Source organism: Taudactylus pleione, unplaced genomic scaffold (assembly GCF_031769625.1).
Source record: "Taudactylus pleione unplaced genomic scaffold, aTauple2 ptg001357l, whole genome shotgun sequence".
NCBI classification, from domain to species: domain Eukaryota; kingdom Metazoa; phylum Chordata; class Amphibia; order Anura; family Myobatrachidae; genus Taudactylus; species Taudactylus pleione.
The window spans coordinates 136,204-156,946 of NW_028285757.1; the positions used below are offsets into that span (position 1 = coordinate 136,204).

The 20,743-nt window shown below is 40.9% G+C and overlaps 1 protein-coding gene across 1 annotated transcript in view; it reads left to right on the top strand.

The window, feature by feature from the left end:
• LOC148443003 (complement C3-like) overlaps window positions 1-15,281 on the top strand; it is a gene marked incomplete at its 5' end in the record, with an annotated part of 121,860 nt that extends 106,579 nt beyond the window's left edge. The window contains 8 exons of the mRNA XM_088463398.1: window positions 2,330-2,417; window positions 4,871-4,960; window positions 5,308-5,413; window positions 7,882-7,971; window positions 8,527-8,610; window positions 8,789-8,872; window positions 10,218-10,353; window positions 15,140-15,281. Of these exons, the coding sequence (XP_088319524.1) occupies window positions 2,330-2,417; window positions 4,871-4,960; window positions 5,308-5,413; window positions 7,882-7,971; window positions 8,527-8,610; window positions 8,789-8,872; window positions 10,218-10,353; window positions 15,140-15,281 (820 nt within the window). The remainder of the gene's footprint in view (window positions 1-2,329; window positions 2,418-4,870; window positions 4,961-5,307; window positions 5,414-7,881; window positions 7,972-8,526; window positions 8,611-8,788; window positions 8,873-10,217; window positions 10,354-15,139) is intronic.
• Window positions 15,282-20,743: the final 5,462 nt, after the last annotated feature.

A 20,743-nucleotide genomic window follows, 5' to 3' on the forward strand; every position in this document is an offset into this window, starting at 1 on the left:
AGTGTGTTTTATTTCTACGGAGGCTAATGTATGTGTGTTTTATTCCTGCGGAGGCCAATGTATGTGTGTTTTATTCCTGTGGAGGCCAATGTATGTGTGTTTTATTCCTGCGGAGGCCAATGTATGTGTGTTTTATTCCTGCGGAGGCCAATGTATGTGTGTTTTATTTCTCTGGGGCCAATGTGTGTGTTTTATTCCTGTGGAGGCCAATGTAGTGTGTTTTTTTTATGTGGGAGCCAATGTGCATGTTTTTTCATCGGTTGCAAACGCCACATCGCCGGAAGTGTGCCTTGGCAATTTTAAAATCTTGCACTGTGTGCCTCAAGTTGAAAACAGTTGAAAATCACTGCTCTAAACTCTGTCTGTTGACCCCTTTAAAAGAAAATCCATCAATGTAGCCTAGAAGCAGGATCTAGGAGGTCCTCTGGTTAAGGAAAATGCATCTCTAAAATTTCTATAAACATAGGGCCTGATTCAGACCCGGTCGCTAAGCCGCGATCACACACTATGCGTATGCGTCGCAGTGCGCGAGCCAGTCACTGCGATCGAGAATCGTGCGCTCGTAGCATAAAGACTGAGCACTACTTTGAGTGACAGATAGCGCCGTTTGTGGGTGGTAACAGGGGAAGGTCCAGGAAAACAGGGGGGTGGATGAGCGAACGCAGGCATGTCTGAGCGTCAAAACGGCGTACTTTGAGCATAATTAGCATGGAAGCATCACTGTACATGTCCCCTGGTTGTATTTCAGCCTGCAGTGATCGCAGTGCTTGTGGCGGGGTAGGGTGTACCTCAAGCGCTGCGTGCAGCTCCGATAGCTCTCGATGTTACCGAATAATCATACACTTCCTGGAGATGACGTGCGCTAAGAAAGAAAAGTGGGCGTCATTACACCGGCGTGCAATCACTCTGCCATCTCTCTCTAAGACATAGAGGGTGTCCTTAAGCCTGGTCGTACAATTGCGGAATTTGCATACCCGGCTGCGAAAGTATGATGTGTTGCGTCCGGGTCTGAATCAGGCCCATAGCCTTATGGTACTTAGTTTAATCCAGACTCCACAAGTTTGTTTTTATCTTCCAATAGTTGTTGGAGGTAATGGTTTGGAGTTTGCACATTTTGGCCCTCATTCAGAGTCGATCGCAAGAAGTGCTTTGAAGTGCTGCCTCCAGGTCACAAGCTAAGCTGTGGGTCATCACCATTGTGACCATCGGGGCTTACGACCAGACCCTAAGGTTGGGTCTGGGCTCTCGTAAGCCGCAGGGAACTTCCTGCTCTGTTTGAGCAGGAAGTTCCCCACTGACATCATCAATGATGTCAGTGGGGCCGCCCCCAAATGGCAAGCGTTCCGACTGGAACGCCTCCATTTGGCCGGGCACGCCCCCGGCCCGCCCAGCAAATGGGGCGAGCTGTCACTCAACATCTACAACTCGCCCCGTCTGCTACGAGACCCCTAGCGACGGAGCGCCCAACGCTAGCCGGGTCTCGCGCATGCGCATGACGGAGCCGGCTCCATCGTGCGCATGCTCTGTGGGGACCATCGACCCGGTTGCGAGTGCATCGGCGCTTGCGACCGGGTCTGAATGAGACCCTGTGTGTGTTGGGAATTCCTATAGATCTCTGATTTTTCGCATAAAATCTCTGTTCTTATCTGCCAGGTCCTTGCAATAAAGTTCACCATTTATCCCTTATTGTGCTTCTTTGCTGCCCCATGGCTACACTTAGCAAATCTACCAATAAACTGGTACAACATATTTGCAATGCTGTAAAATTTGAAATTGCTAAAGATTGGAAAGCTCCTAGATCCCCCTCCCCCATTGTAATGGAATTATTTCTCACATTTGGTATATTGCTTATATGGAAATAAATCATGATTAATGGGCTCCTTGGTATTCTTACAACCACTCTTCACTTCCATGCACTTTGTAAATCTCTGTGTTTCTACTTTTGTTATCTATGCACCTTCCCTGTCTTTTGTCCTTTTCTCTTTATCAGTAATAATCCATAATAGGATGGCCTTTGGGACACACACACACACACTCACTCACACCCATCCCAATGCCTTGTTACTTCTACTGTATCTCCTTCATCTAAAGTAATATTCACAGGTACTAATATTATTGACAATGTATACTTCTTATTTTTGCTGTATACTTTGTATCCATTGGTTTACATTGTAGATTTGCTCTTTTCTGTGTTATGCGGTATTATGTACGCACCTTCTGATGTTACATATAAAAATAATTAAATACAAACTTTAAACTGTCACCACATCTACTTAAAAACAATTTACCAAATCTAAATTGATCTATATATCTGTAACTTTGCTTGTAGATACCTTAAAAGTCAGGATTCCACCATGTCCATTGTGGATATATCTATGATGACCGGCTTTGCCCCAGATATCAATGACCTAAATAAGGTGAGTTCCTAGGTCAGGGACTTATCACAGCATATATGGATATCAGGGTCATATTATCAAAGGGACTTAAGGATAATCAGCTACATGATCCTATAACAACGAGTCTAATTTGTTTTTTTTCATTTCAAATTGTCAATATACATTAATAACCATAAAGAGAGGGATACAGATGAAAGGTTACAGGCCCTGATTCAGAGCCAGACGCTCTGACAGAGCACTCGCTCTGAATCAGGGCCGGTCTTTTGTTTTTTTTGAAGGGCCTCCTGGCCAATCGCATAGCTGTGGGTGACCACCCACAACTATTGCAAGCGGCCATGATGATGGTCGCGATGGTCAAGACCATCGCGACCATCGGGCTTGCGACGAGACCCTTGTGGTAGGGTCTCGTGGCCGCAAGCCCCAGAGAGATTTCGGCTCTAAGTGGGGCCGCCCCCAAACGGTAGGCGTTCACATGTAAACGCCTTCGTTTGGGCAGCCACTTCCCCGGCCCACCCACCAAAGGGGGCGAGCTGTCACTCAACATCGGCAGCTCGCCCCCTTTGGAGCGAGACCCGCAGCAACGGATTGCCCGGCGCTAGCTGGGTCTCGTGCATGCGCACGAAGGAGCCGGCTCCGTCGTGCACGTGCGCACTGGCCCACCATCGACCCGGTTGCGAGCGCACAGCGCTTGCGACCAAGTCTGAATTAGGTCCACATTTAGTAAATGGAAGGTTTGATGTTATTTAGAACCAATCAGAAACTGCTGCTGATTTTCAAAGTTTTTAATGGCTAATTATCAGCATTTACTAAAGGGCACTTTTGATGTCTAAAGATACAGGAGTCCATCGTCAATCTTTTTAGATTAGAAATTACAACATGCCATGGCTTGTTCTATATGCTGCCGGTTTTTATCTAAACCACTGTGGATTAGAAGATATTTGATTCACATTTTATTTAATGGTGCTCTTCTATTTATATTGAAAGCACTATTTAATTGATATTCCAAAAACAGTCAACTGGTTACTTTCTCTTTCACTTTTTGAGTCTGTGAGAAGTTTAAAGGGAGGAGAGATTGTTAAGGAAAAGTAGGAGAAATATATAAATGATTGCTGACAGTGATGAGTTTTTTGAAAGATGACATTTAGGCCCTGATTCAGACCCGCTCGCAGCCGCTGGCCGCTCGCTGGGTCTGTGGGCGTTTTTTTTTTTCAATGGCAGCTCGCAAAGCTGTGGGAGACCATCGTGATGATCGCAACCATCGGCCTTGCGACGAGACCCTGCTGTAGGGTCTAGGCTTCCGCAAGGCCGAGTGGACTCCCTGCTCTAATAGAGCAGGAAGTCCACTACTGACATCAGTAGTGATGTCAGTTTGCCCGCCCATCAAACGCCAGGCGTTCCTAAGGGAACGCCTGCATTTGTCCAGCCACCCCCCCTACACGCCCACAAAACTGTCAATGGTGAGTGACAGCTCACCCCGTCTTATTGCGAGCCCCGTAGCAACTGAACTTCAGTCGCTCAGCGGGACACGCGCACATCGGATGCGGAACATGCGCACTGCGCAAACATCGGGCCGCTTGCGAGCGGCTCTGAATGAGCTCCTTAGTGTTGTGTAAATTGTCTTTTTGAGGTACTTTCCTTTTTTAAGTTGCGTGTTCCTTTTTCTATTATTGACACCTATGTGTGTGTGTGTGTTTTGTCTGTGAGTGTGGTGCAATTGTTTGTGTATTTTTTATGTTTATATTTTGATTGTTTGTGTATTTCTGTTAAAGTGCTGTCATGTCTGGTGAGAGGCTCTATTGCTTTATGAATAGTACTTCCTCTATCATAGAAACTTGGCCACAAGACAGCATAGAAGGGCATCCATGTAAAGACAGTGAATTAAACTTGACAATGATTTGACAAGATCCTCACATCCCTACTCTGTAGATTCATTACATTTATATATTCTAGTTGGCCACAATGAGGTCTATCATCTTATTCTGTATATAGGTGTGATTTGTCTTTTGTATCTCCAGTAATTCTGGCTGTCTGGCTTTGATGACTTTCCTGGTATCTTATAAATAAATTATAATGATAAAGATAATACTAACAAATAATATAAATGTATACAAATATTAATATTTCTTACAATGAGTTAATGATTCTGCAAGTTTATATTTCCGCTCTTAATAAAACAACAGCTTAGATCTTCTTGGCATACTAGAGGATTACCTACCATGCTATAAATTTCATTTTCACCTGATCTGTCAATTCAGAATTTCCTCCAGTGAGCAGCGTGACGCGTTTAATTACTTCCTCAGAGTAAGTTACAGCTGAAGAAGTGGCCACCGGATTTTTTTTTTATCATGAAAGCTAATATAAATCACAGTATATTTGAATAAATGGTGTTTAATCATTAGCTACTGGAAGGTAATAGATACTGTAGGTATATTATCACTTTTATTATTTAAAATGAGTATTCCCTGTAACTACAGCTTAAAAACAGAGTGGACAGATACATCTCCAACTACGAGATCAACAAATCTGAATTTGATAAGAGCACACTGATCCTGTACCTTGACAAGGTGAGATTACTCTCATTACTACTCACTGTATATATCAGTTGTACTGGAATGTTTTTTCTCTAATATTATTACTACTTAATAGTTGGATCATTTACCGTTTACATGATGTAGCTGAAATAATGCGGGTATATAAAACTGGAAATGAAAATGTTTTATGATTATCATAGAAGTAAAAACAAATTGGAATAATGTGGTGACCAATGGGGAAAGACAACCCATGGAACTCATTTGTATGAGAAGTGTTCAGAAAATTGTGATTATAAGTTTTTGTTCAATCTATATAACTATGTAAAGTGAGTTTTAGGTTTATGTACCAGTCATTCACTTATATTTCATTATATACTCAGATATCCCACACAGAGGAGCAGTGTATAAAGTTTAATCTCCACCAGTACTTTGAAGTTGGGCTAATCCAGCCGGCGTCTGTCACAGTGTATGACTATTACTCCCCAGGTAAGAGCTTTACCAGCCAACACTCTCTAACCCTGTGATCTAACAGCCAACACTCTCTATCCCTGTGATCTAACAGCCAACACTCTCTATCCCTATGATCTAACAGCCAACACTCTCTAACCCTGTGATCTAACAGCCAACACTCTCTATCGATGTGATCTAACAGCCAACACTCTCTATCCCTGTGATCTAACAGCCAACACTCTCTATCCCTATGATCTAAAAGCCAACACTCTCTATCCCTATGATCTAACAGCCAACACTCTCTATCCCTATGGTCTAACAGCCAACACTCTCTATCCCTATGATCTAACAGCCAACACTCTCTATCCCTATGATCTAACAGCCAACACTCTCTATCCCTATGGTCTGACCAATCACTGATCATAAAACATAAAATCGTGTCATTGTTTGTTATCGTTCAGCAGAACATTGTCACATTGATTTTCATCAGGACACTGATGGACAGAGTCTCACCTTTCCTGTGCTGATATCTAGTGCTACTGTATATATTTTGTAATGTAGCATTTCATTTCTTATTTCCTTATATTGGAACATCCACCTCCTTGAACTATCTGCAGTCTCCACATTCGATAATACATACCACAGCAATTCCCAGCTATTCATAGATACATTGTGACTAATTATCGTAAATATACAAGCATTGTTCTTTTATTTGTGGGTTGTAACATATTGCCTCCCAGCTGGCGAGTTCAGTTACCTCTGATATCTGTCCATTTATGTACTTTGTTATATGAGACATATTTTCATGTACAAGTAACTGGGGAGGCCAATCCCGGGGCTTTTTTTCAATCCCGGTGTAGGCGGGCGGCGGTAGCAATAACTTTAAAAACAACGGTGAACAGAGAGGTGGGTGGGCATCCGGGCCCCCCGACCTGTGCGCAGCGTGACCTCTGTACTCCTTTCACACTGCGCATTGCGCACGTCTGGGGGAAGGGGGAGCCGGCAGCGTCTGAGCGCTCTGCTGGAGATGCCCGGCACTTAAAAACACAACACTTAGGCCAATTGGAAGCTTCCAATCCCGGGATTCAATCCTGGCCATTTTGAGGTCAAAATCCCGGGAGACCGCCGATCTCGATCCGGGATTGTCCTCCCTATTAGTGACTATGTATGCACTATATGTCTTTTTAATATTGAATTTATTGTTTACATTTATTTACATTGTTTATGTATATTTAAAAGTAAACTACAAACGTATTCAACAAAATCGACCCAGGTTACCTGTTCACACTGCGCCACGAGCTGGGTTGAACCCGTGTCCAACCCTGCTCATTACCCGGGTTGAAATGCCGTCAGGCTGTACTGTACTCTGCATTTCTTTCACCCTGTGTACAGTATATGATGACGGCCAAAAATCCCAAACTCTTATATCTGTTCATGTAGTCTGCTGACAAGCTTCTCTTAGCCCATTTTAGTCCACATACTGTAGATGTTATTTTATCATAACATGACCAGCAGAAGATTTAGCTCAGGCATATAGATGTGTCCTCATACACCTTTGCTCTAGACTAATAAGATGCAACTTTTGAAAGAAGTAAAAAAGGATCCTTGCTGCAGCTCAGTTACTAGGACCCTGGTGTATCACGAAGGGCTATTCGGTGCACCGGGGTCCTTGTTTCTAAACCATGGCAGGCATCTTTTTTTTTTTTTTTTCCAAAGATGCCTCTAATTAGCATCACTAAATCCTTCAAGAAGCAACAAAACTACATTGCTAGCGTACAGTGACCAATGTGGCTTTCAGCACTTGTATGCCTGTGTCTGCAAATATGTAAAAAAAAAAAGGTTCTGATATGAGTGTCCGCAGCTATTCCTCCGTCCGTGGGATCCCCTTGCATCTCTGGTACACGTGAGTATCTTTGTATGTACCTACGATGTTACTGACATTCAAAGTTGAACAGAGAAAGCTACAGTACCCGTCTCGGAGGGTGTCACTTGCATCACACATCTTGCACAGCATGGCGTATAGCTGCTAGGTGTATGAGGGGGATGTAATCAGCATTCCGGTGTGCTGGATACCGCCGGGTGAAATAACGGCACGAAGGTATCAGGTGTTAGGGGAGGGTTAGGGTTAGGCATTAGGGGGAGGGTTAGGGTTAGGCATTAGGGGGAGGGTTAGGCACTAGGGGGAAGGGCTAGGTTTAGGGTGTGGGGAGGGGGAGGTTAGGTTTAGGTACTAGGGGGGAGATTAGGTTTAGGCACTGGGGAGGGATGGGTTAGGGCCCGGGTAAGGGTTAGTCTTACCTTCTATCCTTATGGGTATCGGGATTTTGAGTAGTGGCATCCTGACCACCAGGATCTCATACCCAACCCATATGAGGACATGTCTGTATTACTGACTATCTAGTCTTTATTTCTCTTCTTTACCAACTGGTTTATCTCAGGTTAACCTGACCAGGTATTAAAGAAACTATCTTACAGGAAGTATATATTTATTTCCCTCTTGACAGAAAACCGCTGCACCAAATTCTACCATGTGGATGAGAACAGCAAACTGCTGGGTAGGATCTGCCTGGGAGAGGTGTGCCGCTGTGCTCAGGGTAAGATACAAAGCATCACAGTGTTTTGGGTTTCTAACAGTCAGTTGTATTATAGATGTGTTATTGATGCTTTTACAGTTAAACAGCACTAATGGAAAAAACAATAAGCATGTTTTCATATATATTTGTTTATAATTAAACCAAGTGCAAAATATGCTGAAAAATATTTAATTGCCTTTTAAAGGTACCTAACCGATGGTCTTAAAGTTTATTTGAACAACATATTATAAATTATTATAAATGTCCATGCCTTGCCAAGACAGGAAAGCGCAATATAGGAGGAGCTGATAACAAACAATTACTTATCAATGGTAAAATTCACCTCCACCGGTGATTTAATACTACTGTACCTGTACAAGCATTCTCCTATGTCTGTACATAAAAAATACAACATCAGAAGTATTTAAAGGTCTGTGTGGCAATGAGAAGCCAAATATTTATTTTATATGGTTCTTCACAGAAACAGGTCTCAGACAGCAATTTGTAGATAATTGCAAAGCGCTTAATCATACATTTCCTATGATCACTGATGAGTTTTCATCTCTCCTGTTGCAGAAAACTGTTTTTTGCAGCAACAATTAGAGAAGGTTACTGGCAAGCTTCGACTTGACAAAGCCTGTGACGTGTCGGTGGACTATGGTGAGATCATGATAACATAGATATTATTTAATGAAACAGCTGGAAGCTAACTTTAAATATTTCAAATGTTATCCCTTTTAATATTTGTTCTACTATAAATCACCCTTGGCTGTATTAGTATTAATATAAGTTATGAGAGGTTAATTTCATTTCAATTATTTTGATTTGTTTTCCACAGTCTACAAGACCAAGCTTACCGCTATTGAGCACAAGGACAAATTTGACACCTATGTCATGACTATTGACACAGTCATTAAGGAAGGTAACTCAGCCCTAATATTTGTAATTAAGCTATTTTAAACTGTTCTCTTATTTCTTTTCACGCCACTCTATGGTATATGGTGACCATAGCGCACAGGTGGATTCAGACCTCATGGAGCTCTAGGCAACATACTGGTTGAGTATATTTTATATCTAAATTTGTCCAAATAAATCCCATAAAAATAGGTTAGTGTAATATGGGCAGCTCCCCAGTGGAAGCTCTAGAGGTGGGGCTGCAACACTGTTCAAAATTCAAATAGGGGAGTCACACCAACTGTCACTCCAATCACTGCCAGCTTGGACTCACTGGCAGTTGGTATAGCTCCACTTTTTGAATTTTGGACTACGATGCAGCCCCACATCTAAGGACGCATCAATCAGTATCACTGCATGTACAGACACTGAAAGTGGGCGTCTCAGTCCTCGCTGAGCCTGTATCAGCACGGCTCTACGCTTGAATTAGAACTGGGCTCATTGTTCTATAGTAAAATGAAACATGATTGAGAGAAGGAAAACTGACAGTAACTGTAATGTGAAATGTGAGTTTAGACTATTTTTTATGTCCTACTTTTTCTATCATCACCACTCATGAAGCCCTCACATACAGTATACTGTAGTACATATTTACAGTAGTTTCCAGTCCTCTTACCTACACCTGGCAGAACTTTGTGGTCCATTATCAGGAAGCCCAGCAGTTGGGATTATCGTACCACTCTAGCTCTGCTATGAATGTTCTCTCTGTATCTATCTGAGAATGTGGAAGAGGAAGAACATACAGTGCTATGGAGAGAGGGCTGGTGACTAACAATGGACTATGGTAGTGGGAATATCCTTTACAAAGGAGGAATATATATATAAAAAAGTACTAGAAAAGGAAATCTGTGGATTGGATTCAAGAGTTTCAATTACTGTAGCAAGATTTGCAACAATAAGCATATTTTTAGTCAACCTTGTCATACTGTATAACAATCTCCTATGGCTTATAAAATATTCAGATGTGGTCGGTTACTATATAAACATAAGGTCTTAAAAATGTGTCTTAGCCTGGAAATCGGGGATGGACTGTAACGGCAACATATCCCTTTAAGGAATGTAAAAGCTTTCATTTAAACCATTGAAGAACAAATACTGTAACTTGATAAGTGGAACATGCGCTATATATTTTATAATTTTTTTTAAATCCCAAAATCATAGTATAAGACTTGGGTTTATTTATCAGCAGTGAACAACATAGTGAAGTGGACCAGTGGAGAGGTTGCCCAAATTTTTCACTTAAGAATTTGTAGGAATTTTGTTTTGTCTTCTACGAAGAACCATTTTTAATTACCACTGTTTTCCAATTTCAGGCACAGAATTAGTTCGTTTTGGCAACACTCGCAATTTTATCAGTCACAGAAAATGCCAACGAGCCTTACAGTTACAGGAAGGCCGAGAATACCTGATCTGGGGAGTGAGTAAAGATCTGTGGAACACGGGTTCTCAGTAAGTAACAGTAAAGGAACATTCCATAACATAAATTACCAGTAGAATCTACTAAGTTCTTAAGTTCTTAGGTGTGGAGGTTCCATTGGCTGACCATTCCTTTGTTTAAGCATTTTATGTATTAACCGTATTATCATGTGACATATGTTTATGTGCTTTAGGTAGATGTTTTGGTGATTGAGTTCCTATATATATATATATATATATATACATATATGGGAAGGGGGGTTAGGTTTAGGCACTTAGAGGGGGGGATTAGGGTTAGGCACAGGGGGAGAGGTTAGGCACCCTAAAGGAGGGTTAGGGGGTAAAATTAGGTTAGTCTGTACTAACCTTTAAGACGATCGGGATTTCCTCCTCTGTCGGGCTGCCGCTGCCGGGATTTGAACCACCGGCCATGCAGCAAATTCATTTGTTGACTATATAGGTAGCATTTGTATATACTATTCAGTATGTTTTAGGTCCTTATTTAGAGGTTGACACTGCAATGTTTACTCTTAAGCAGGTGCGATATTATGCAAATGTAAGTTTCAGCTTCACCTTTGGGTACCGGCACTGGAATCCCGACCCACAGCCAGAACACTAGTGCCAGAATCCTGACATCGGTTGAGATGCCGATGCCGGAATCCCAACAGCTGGCACCCCAAACATAAGTATAGCAGGCCGGTTTAGCTTGTAACTGCGCTGCAGATTGGGGTTAGGTTTAGGCACCACAGGGGGGTTAGGGTTAGCCTGTGGGAGAGGGCAGTTTAGGGTTAGGCTGTGGACAGGGGGGGTGGGTTAGGTTTAAGCACCACTGGCGGGGGTTAGGGTTAGGCAATAAGGAGGTAGGAATCACAAGTAAAGCAAAAAGACAAAGTATTCCTGTATTGGGGCACTCGCAAACTAAACATATTTCATATTGTGTCTTATAGTGACCCTTAGAAATTATATAACCTTTATTAAATCATAAGAAATAAAACAGCAAAATATTTATTTGTGATTTCTATACAATATCATAAAATCATATTCTGTGTTACCCACAATTATTTATCCACAACTTTAATTATTTGACTTTCAATTTCAATCCTAAATATCTATCTGTAATGTATTCAACTGTACTCATTGATTAATATTATGTCGAGTCCTAAATTCCAATATATTATGTGTCTCAACATGAATCTAGGGATTTAGTAAATCTCACCCACTGACATTCGATGGTTAAGTTTCAAATATTGCTCCCCCATCAGGAGCCTGTTTATTTTTCAGTTTGAGACGTAATAATTGTGGTACATCCAATTCTCATACATACATAAGTTGTGTTTTAGATAAGGGATATGTGATCTCAATGTATTTATATATCACTTTGCAGGCCTGCATCTATCCCATATTATCATACACTCCTATGTATATTGTTATTTTCCTCCCACCAGGGGTTAACACTCCAGATAAATAACCAAGATAAAAAAATGTTGATTCTATATCGCATATGACATTAACATGGGATGAAATACTGTAATAGTGATATGATTCAATTTACTGGACAATAATCTCAGGGGTGAATTATTATAGTGTGGGATTGTTTGAGTTGACACAGAATTTAGTTGAGTAATTATATATAATTTTGCACATTCATTTTAGTGTAATACTTACCGTAACTAAATATATAGGGCTCCAAAAAAGATTCACTTATTATATTATTTCATTTAGTTATTTACATTTTAATAGAACACATTTCTATAACACTTTATATGAATTTATATGATATTACAGTCACTTTCTCAATGGCAGAAGGTTACATTAGTACAGTATGTGTCCTTACACCTAATATGGTTTGTATATTCTGCTAATATAATATTATATACACATGTATTCACAATAATTAAAATAGTTTTACACAAGGTGAATCACTTGATTATTGTGTCGTAATAATATAATTTTAAGATTGGTTACTGTATCAGAGCTACTTAAACAGGATCTTTAAAATGGAGATACAAAAAACACTGAACATTTAGGTTCAGATAAGGATATACACCTCACAATATAGATTTGGTAATCTGTAATAATTTGTGACCTTATTGTCTAACAACAAGACAATAGTGATTAAAATGTGGTTTACTGGTCCTTGATTCATGTTTATTTACTATGGATAAAAGAACAGCCAATCAAAACGCTGACAGGCAGTGCTTATTGGCTGATACGAGTGTCAATCATGGCCACTGCAGGATCAGCATACTGCCCTTCGTCTTGGCTGTCTATATTCTTACAGAAAGCATAGGACATCCAAACCATTACAACCAATTGGCTGATTGAACTGTCAATCACGAACTTGAAATGACTATTGGTCTGATGCAACCTGGAGGACGGGTTGCTCCTATGAGTAAGCTGACATAGCGAAACGCGCGTTAGGACAGCATGCGGCGTGCATCATCAGCTTGCCTTTTATATTTTAATTATGTGTTTCCACCTAACCACACTGTACTCTTGATGTTGTAATGAAAGGAATGTAATTGAGTGTGTCAAGCATCACAACGCATTTAGGAATATATACAGAGAGACTGAAGTGAAATACAGTATGGTGTGATTAAGAAATGCATGGTAGTATCTCAGACAGCTGTATTGCACATATCTGATGGGAAATTATGCCTGTGTTAGTACTGCAAATGCCCGAGTAAGGGGTTATAATTATATATACTGTACTCACAGCTTCCCAGCAGAATAAGGAGAGATTGAGACGCTACAGTTACAACCAAACTGATTATAAATTGATACATTTGAAATGTGTCAATTGTGACTGCTACTGCATTTAAAGCTACATTTATATCTGAGAACCAGAACAATTATAAATGCAATCAACTACAGAACTATGTTTCAATATATATGAGATGCAATACACTGTACAAACGGAGACCTCTAGCGGGAGACAACTATATATAGGGTGTTAACCCCTGGTGGGAGTAAAATACCAATATACATAGGAGTGTATGATAATATGGAATAGATGCAGGCCTGCACAATGTGTGATATATAAATACATTGAGGTCACATATCCCTTATCTAAAACACAACTTATGTGTGTATGAGATTTGGATGTACCACAATTATTACGTCTCAAACTGAAGAATAAACAGGCTCCTGATGGGGGAGCAGTATTTGAAACGTAACCATCGAATGTCACTGGATGAGATTTACTAAATCCCTAGATTAACAGGGTATTCATTTTGTGAATAGCATTCGGAGACACATAATATATTGGATTTTAGGACTCGAAATAATATTAATCAATGAGTACAGTTGAATACATTACAGTGTGATATATAGGATTGAAATGAAAGTAAAATAATTAAAGGTGTGGAGAAATAATCATGGGTAACAGATTATGATTTTCTAATATTATACAAAAAACAGAAATAAATATTTTGCTTTTTTAATTCTTATGATTTAATAAAGGTTATGTTTTATCATTTCTAAAGGTCACTATAAGACACAATATGAAATATGTTTAGCCTGCGAGTGCCCCAATACAGAAATACCTTGTCTTTTTGCTTTACTAGTGATTGCTCTTATTCCTGGGTGCACCTCCCCTGCAGCAACTATATATTGAAGTAGAAATCTGATATTGGGGAAATACAATATTTAAATAATTGTCTGTGCGGATACTTTTTCTTGAATTTTATTGACCAAGCGGGGAAGGTTTGGTTTAGGCACTAATTGGAGAGGGTTAGGTTTAGGCACTAATGGGGAGAGTTATGGTGCAGGTGGGAACATTAGGATGCAGGAAGGGAGGGTTAGGGGGTGAAGGGGGGAGAGTTAGAATACGGTATGCCGCTGTCTACCTTTTGATAGCTGGCATCAGAAACTGCCGGTCTCCCATACCCAACCCTTGTAAATTTTTATGCCCTGAAACATCCACTTTTAGTGTCCGTGGATGCTGTATCACCGCTAGTGGTTTCAGACAATCCAACATCGGTGCACCATCAAGTGCACCAACAACACTTGCATCTGCCCTATGGCAGTAGCAGTCTCTCTCTGTCTAAACATGGCCCCTGTGGAAGCAGCTGTGTATCTGTGAATGCACAGTAGTAAATTAACATTAAACTACGTGCATGTTTGTGTGCGCTCTGAATCAGGACCTTAGTGATCACGTTACTTGTGTTTAATATGCTATGGAATTTCACCCCCTTTTATTTCTTTGTTCTCTTTTTTGAACATCACCTTAAAGTTTTCAATAAACATACTGTACTAGATTAAAAAAATGATTGTTGTTGCTCTTTGCCATAATAATATACAAAGCACTTTGTAGTTAAATGAATTACCCACCCTGGTCTTTGTTGTTATTTTAAGGGATCTTAATCTAAAGTTAGTATATAAAGCAAACACTCGTAATTACATGTGACAGTATTGTGTGCCATAGTTCAGAGCCAGGCATATTGTTTATTTTTATTATTTGACAAATATCTTCTTCCAAAACTATGGAGTTTGTCTGTCTATGACCCAGATTCTTATAGTTGGATAAGGGACGTTCTACATTTCTCACCTTAGAGTGTTGAGAATTGTTCTAATGAAAGAGTTTAGCTGGTTCTTATATAAGTGCCTCAACCTCTTTATTGGACAGATTTGTATCAATGCCTACATCAAGGACTCAATGGACACATTATAACAATAAACTTCAGGAACAATAGCTACTGTAATATAGTTGTGTTAGGGTCACTTGTCACCCAGTCAGTAGTTATTTCCTTGTTTTATAGATACTACAGTAGTAATATGTTTATGCTTTCTGACATTATAATCTTTAATCTTCCTACAGGTATTCTTACTTGATTACCAGGGACACATGGATTGAGTTTTGGCCAGACAACAGGGAGTGTCAGAAGCCTGAGAATAGAGAACCCTGTGAGGAGCTATTTAGCTTCACAGAGGAGTTGGCGGCCCGTGGCTGTGATCAGTAATACACCACAGTCTTTTTATATCCAGTTTATAAATGGACTGATTTTATATAACAATAAATCATATAATATCTATTGTTTGTGTTATTTTATTTTAAAACAAAAATCAACTGTAATCTATTGTATAGGAAACATAGTCCATGCAGGAAATGGGGTGTCAGGGTGAACAAAAGTGAAGATGGTGTAAGCACTATACCCAACACTCAGTATTAGAAACACATAATAGAGAGCACTTCGATATCTATTGAAAGAAAAAAAAAACAAATACATATAAAAATGTGTCCACATAAACCTTTTTTGCTCAAATTGCACTGCTTAACCACTGAATAGCCACGTTTGGCATGCCAATGACTGTACAAATTAGCCGTGCCATGCGTACTGCCAAGAAATCCCCCCCCCCCCAAAAAAAAATAAGTGTCTTATTCTCATCACTAATGCAACAAAAGCAGAACACCAGGGTTCTGGTGCTGACTGCTCTTCTATGTGTGACTAAATTGCTAATTTGTGTAAAAAAGGCAAAAGACAGTTATGAAATGAGCGATAGCATCAGGTATCATTAGGGGCGCCAAGAGGGGGTACAAATTACCCGGGCCCGGGCTTGCTGGAGGGGCCCGGGTCCAGCACCACCCCTTCTACATCACAGCAGCCCAGCACACGCTGCTGTGTGCTGGGCTGCAGTGGGAGACTTCTCGCAGCAGCTGGAGCAGTCTCCTATGCCTATGGGGGTAGCAATCATGCTGATCGCACCCCCCATTGGTTGTGCGCTGGGCTGAGGGGCTCACAGCGCCCCTCTCCCAGCGTGCGGCGCTGCTAAAATGTTTTTTTTTGTGTGTTTTTTTTCCATAAGGAGGCATGGCCACGCCTCCCACAATCAGGCCATGCCCCCTGTCACCCGGGCTCGGCGCGGCTCTCGGCAGCCATGGGTATCAATATGCTTCATCTGCAATTTTATACCAATTCATTTGCAACAAAAGTAATAATGTAGTGAGCCTGGTGCACTGGGAGGGACTGAGTATGTGGTTATGATGTGAGTAAGATCCAAAACTTAGGAAGAAACAGGAATCGCTACTCATGGCAGAGCACCTAATTGCATCACATGGGGCAAACATGCTAAGTGAATGAGGAATCCCCTGTATTAATGTAGTCACATCCTAAAATGCCAATATCCATATCTTCCCAATAGGTGACTTAGAAGACATAAGATAAGCTTACATTGATTTTGTGGGCAAACAGTAATATTATTATAGTGTGGTAATCTCCACCTGCTTGCCACATAGATATGTGACCCTTCTTTAGGGCCATTTAATGTTCACATTGTTAAATAATAATTGTAAAAGGCAAAAAATACCTCATGGATGTTTTTGTTTTGTTTTTTCAAATCAAGGAAGCAACTTTCTGTGTCTGACAATGGGCTGTATTTATTATAATTATTTTTACTAAAATAAAGTGAAAAAGGGTGTTTTAGTTTCACCTAAAGTTACTAAAGGGCAATTGGAGTAGAATTCATAAAATTCTACTCCAACCCCTAAGTATCACTTATTTTTAGTAATCAGATTGCATTTCCCATAATTGTAATGGGAGATGCGATCTGCCTGGTAGTTACTAAAAATAAATTGTGAAAAAAAATACTGGGGGGAGGCCCTGTGATAATAACGCCACCTGGAGGTGGCATTATCCAGGGTCTTCCCTTGGTTATCGGACTCCTCCGCTCTAACGGGCAGAGCAGAGCCCGGAGCCGGCCCCAGTGATCAGCTGTGTGGTCTAAACAGACCACACGCTGATACACTGGAAAAAAAAATAGTAAAAAAAAAATTAACTTACCTGAGTCCAGGGACCGGAGTTCGGGGTTCCGGTGATGTCCTCCCTCCTTTCAGCTGGTCTCCCTGACTGCACTGGGCCCCGGTCATCAGGTGACCGGGTCCCAGTGCAGTATGGGATGTCAGCTGACTGGAGCCATGGAGGACATCACCGGGGCAGTCGCGGGGGTCATGATCAGGGGGCGGGGCTTAGTAGCGGGGGTGAGGCTTAGTGTCAGGGGGTAGCAGCAGCGGCCAGTGGGCAAATGCGCGGGCACTTGTCACGGTATTTTTTTGCGAAAATACCGTGATAAGGCTGCGGAGGGGATTCTCAGGGACAGAGCTTTCTCGCAAGATCTGTCCCTACAAGGGATTTTTAGCAAATCCCTGTGATATTGCCTGAATCTGCAATACAAATTCAGTCAGTAATATCACACTACAATCTGCATTTCCAATGCGTATTGTAGTAAATAGAGCCATATGTCTGGCAGGTTTTGCAGTATACATTTTCTTATACACATATCCCTTATTAAATTGATTAGAAAAATATATTTGATTTTGAAATAGATTTATAGTGCCAAAGAGAAACACAGCTCAGGGATTGCTGTTTTTATGATACTCATATGAGAAACCTAATGATGGGCATTATGTATTCATAGACATTTCAATTTTCTTATTATGTTAGATTTGTTTTATACTCCTCCACTTTAAAATCTTGTTATTGTTGTTATTGAAAAGTGGTCTATGATAATAGCCTAATTTTGAATAAGTAAATTAATGAAGACTTGAGAAAATAGTGGTATCAGTTTTATTGTGGTGCTTGGTTGTTAATTTTTTATTAAAACTGTCGCAATCAGGACTTTCGTGGCTTAAAGAAATTACAGTAACATAAGGAAATGAGATAACAATAAACTAAATAATAAAGAAATATTTTACTTAACTTCAGAAATTATTAATCGTCAATGAAAGTCATCATCATCTTCATTATTCTCATACTTATCCTCCTCCTCATCATCAACATCAATCATCATCATCCCTGACACATTGACAGTCTTTCAAATGGTTCTTTATCCAACAAATCAGTCCAAATCTCAGGCTACTATTGCAAGATGTGAGTCTCCTATTTATTCAGAAATCATATCAACATTGCACAGCACACAAATATAACTAAATTCCTATTCTATTATAGCAAATACATAGGCATTACACAATAGTATAGACCCATCATGCAAGATTTCTTATTATTTTATAAACAAAATTATATAATAGAACTTTTAGAATCTGCAGCATTTGCGGTACTCGCAGCCATTGCCTAGCAATGGGTGCCGACTTCCTGCCTACTGGCATCAGTGCCTTCCATCTGTTGTTGCGGTCACACTCCATCCACCCATTCTCTTCCTGTAGCCATTAATAACGTAGCCATGGTAAGGATAGGCCAGTTATTCACATGGCAGCTAATTAATCTACTTTTCATTGTGCAATTATTTGCTTAGAAAAATATTGCTAGGAACTTTCTGGGGCAACAAACATAAGGAAAACAGTATTTGAAGATCTGTACTTGCTTTCTAGCTGGTAGGATAAGTATAAATACTTCTGTATCTTCATTTGAGTATTGTATTTTAATTTGTTTTCAAAACAATCATTGAATTAAGAATGAGTTTTATTTGAGAACGGTTGGTTAAATGGGATGTGGTGAGCATCCCGGCAAGCGAGATGCCGTCTGCCGGAACCCCAGCATCGAAATCCTGAACACCGAGACAACACCAGCAGCGAAATCCCAACATGACTTAGGATGCCGACATCGGGATCCTAGCAGACGGTATCCCCATCGTTAGGACACCGCGGAAAGGTGAGTATCAGCCGAAGGGTGGGGACTTAGGTTTTAGACACCCCGGGGGTGTTAGCATTAGGCTGTGGGAGGGGGAGGTTAGGGTTAGGCTCCGGGCAGGGGGGGTTAGGTTCAGGGGCACCACTGGGGGGAGGGGGGTTTAAGGTTAGGCACTAAGGGGGAGGGTTAGGCACTAAGGGGGGAGGGTTAGGCACTTACCAGGAGGGTTAGGGTGCAGGGTAGGGAGGGTTAGTATTAGGGTACAGGAAAGGAGGGTTAGGGGGTAAATAGGACAGTGGAACAGTACTCACCATTCTCCTGTTGGGATTTGAACCTTCGGGATACCGCTGCATCCCGTCCATCGGTATGTCATACCGATTCCAGTCAAATGTCCCATGATCAGTCAAAAATCCCAATTTCTTTGACAAGACAAATATAAAAATGTATTAGTGTGCAAGTTCCCTGCCAAACTGAGGACAAACTGTTTGTTTAAACTGTATGCATTACAAATCCCAGGTCAAGTACCATCTCTCAACAAATTATTTGAAATGGACAAAGTCATTTAATATTGAGCAGGAGACCTGCTATACATTATGGCTATAACTTTATTTTTTTTAATGCACAGATAATGCTGCACAGATGTGCCCTGATACATCTTTGCTCCAGAGTGCGACATTCAGGCGTCCTACTGTAGTTGCGGCATGTAAATAACTAAATATGCATGTGGGCATGCTAAGATGTAAGATAATCCATCATCCATCAATCTGTCATGCAAAACATGGCTTAGCTGCTGCATGGTGAATGCTTCTCTGATGAAAACTACAGTACTGAGTATAATACTGTAGCAGGCCAATCACATACTGTACATTACTACTATTTGCAAACCCATCTTTTTAATAATATTACACAAGAGGTGCAGCGGCATCACTAGCGGTGTGCGGGGGGGGGGTGCGGGCCATACTGGGTGTCACCCTCTAAGGGGGTGACACCAAAATTCGCACACTCATGCCCGCAAAACCCCCTCTGACAGACTGGAGTGCAGGGCAGCACCATGTTCTTAAAGCCCACCCCCCTTGCGGTAAATTGCCGAAAATCATGGGTCAAGATGGAGGAGGCGGAGCAAATATGAAGCGATTCCATTAGAATCAGGTAATTTGGCCCCACCCCCTTTTGATTGAACCGCAAATCATGTCATTTTGCCATTAGTAGGAGGGGCCTAATTACATGGTGGTGCCAGCCTGCCAGGTCCTGTCCCCATCAGATCTGCTGCAAGGTAAATTTGTTTGTATATAATTGAGCTATGTGTGTGTATAGCTACAGTATGTATGTATATATTTGTGTATATCCATATGCGAGTGTATGTATATATTTGTGTGTGTGTTGGAAATCCCCCCCCCCCCATTAAAAATTGAGTTTGCCCCGTATTTGATTTTTTTTTAAATTTGGTTGGGGGGGGTGGTGACACCATGAGTTACTGCACCAGGTGACACCAACCCTAGTGACGCCTCTGAAGATGTGTTCCCATATACCGTACTGTAAAGAGATGGCTTTGACACTATAGAGATTGTCGCCAGCAGCTAGGTTATCGATAAACCTTATGTACATACATGTTTAGCTTTACACGGAACTGGTGATGATGTAAAGATGCATTTTAGTCTTTTAATAAAAGGAGATTCTGACACTTGTAGTGTCGTGTATTCCAGCCTGTTAAACTGTTACTACAGCCACTGAAGATGTTATTGCTTAACACAACCATCACCTGGGGTTGGATTCCCATTAAGGTCAGGGGCATTGAGCAATGTGATTCTGTAATCACTCTTATTTTATCTACAGTATTTTTT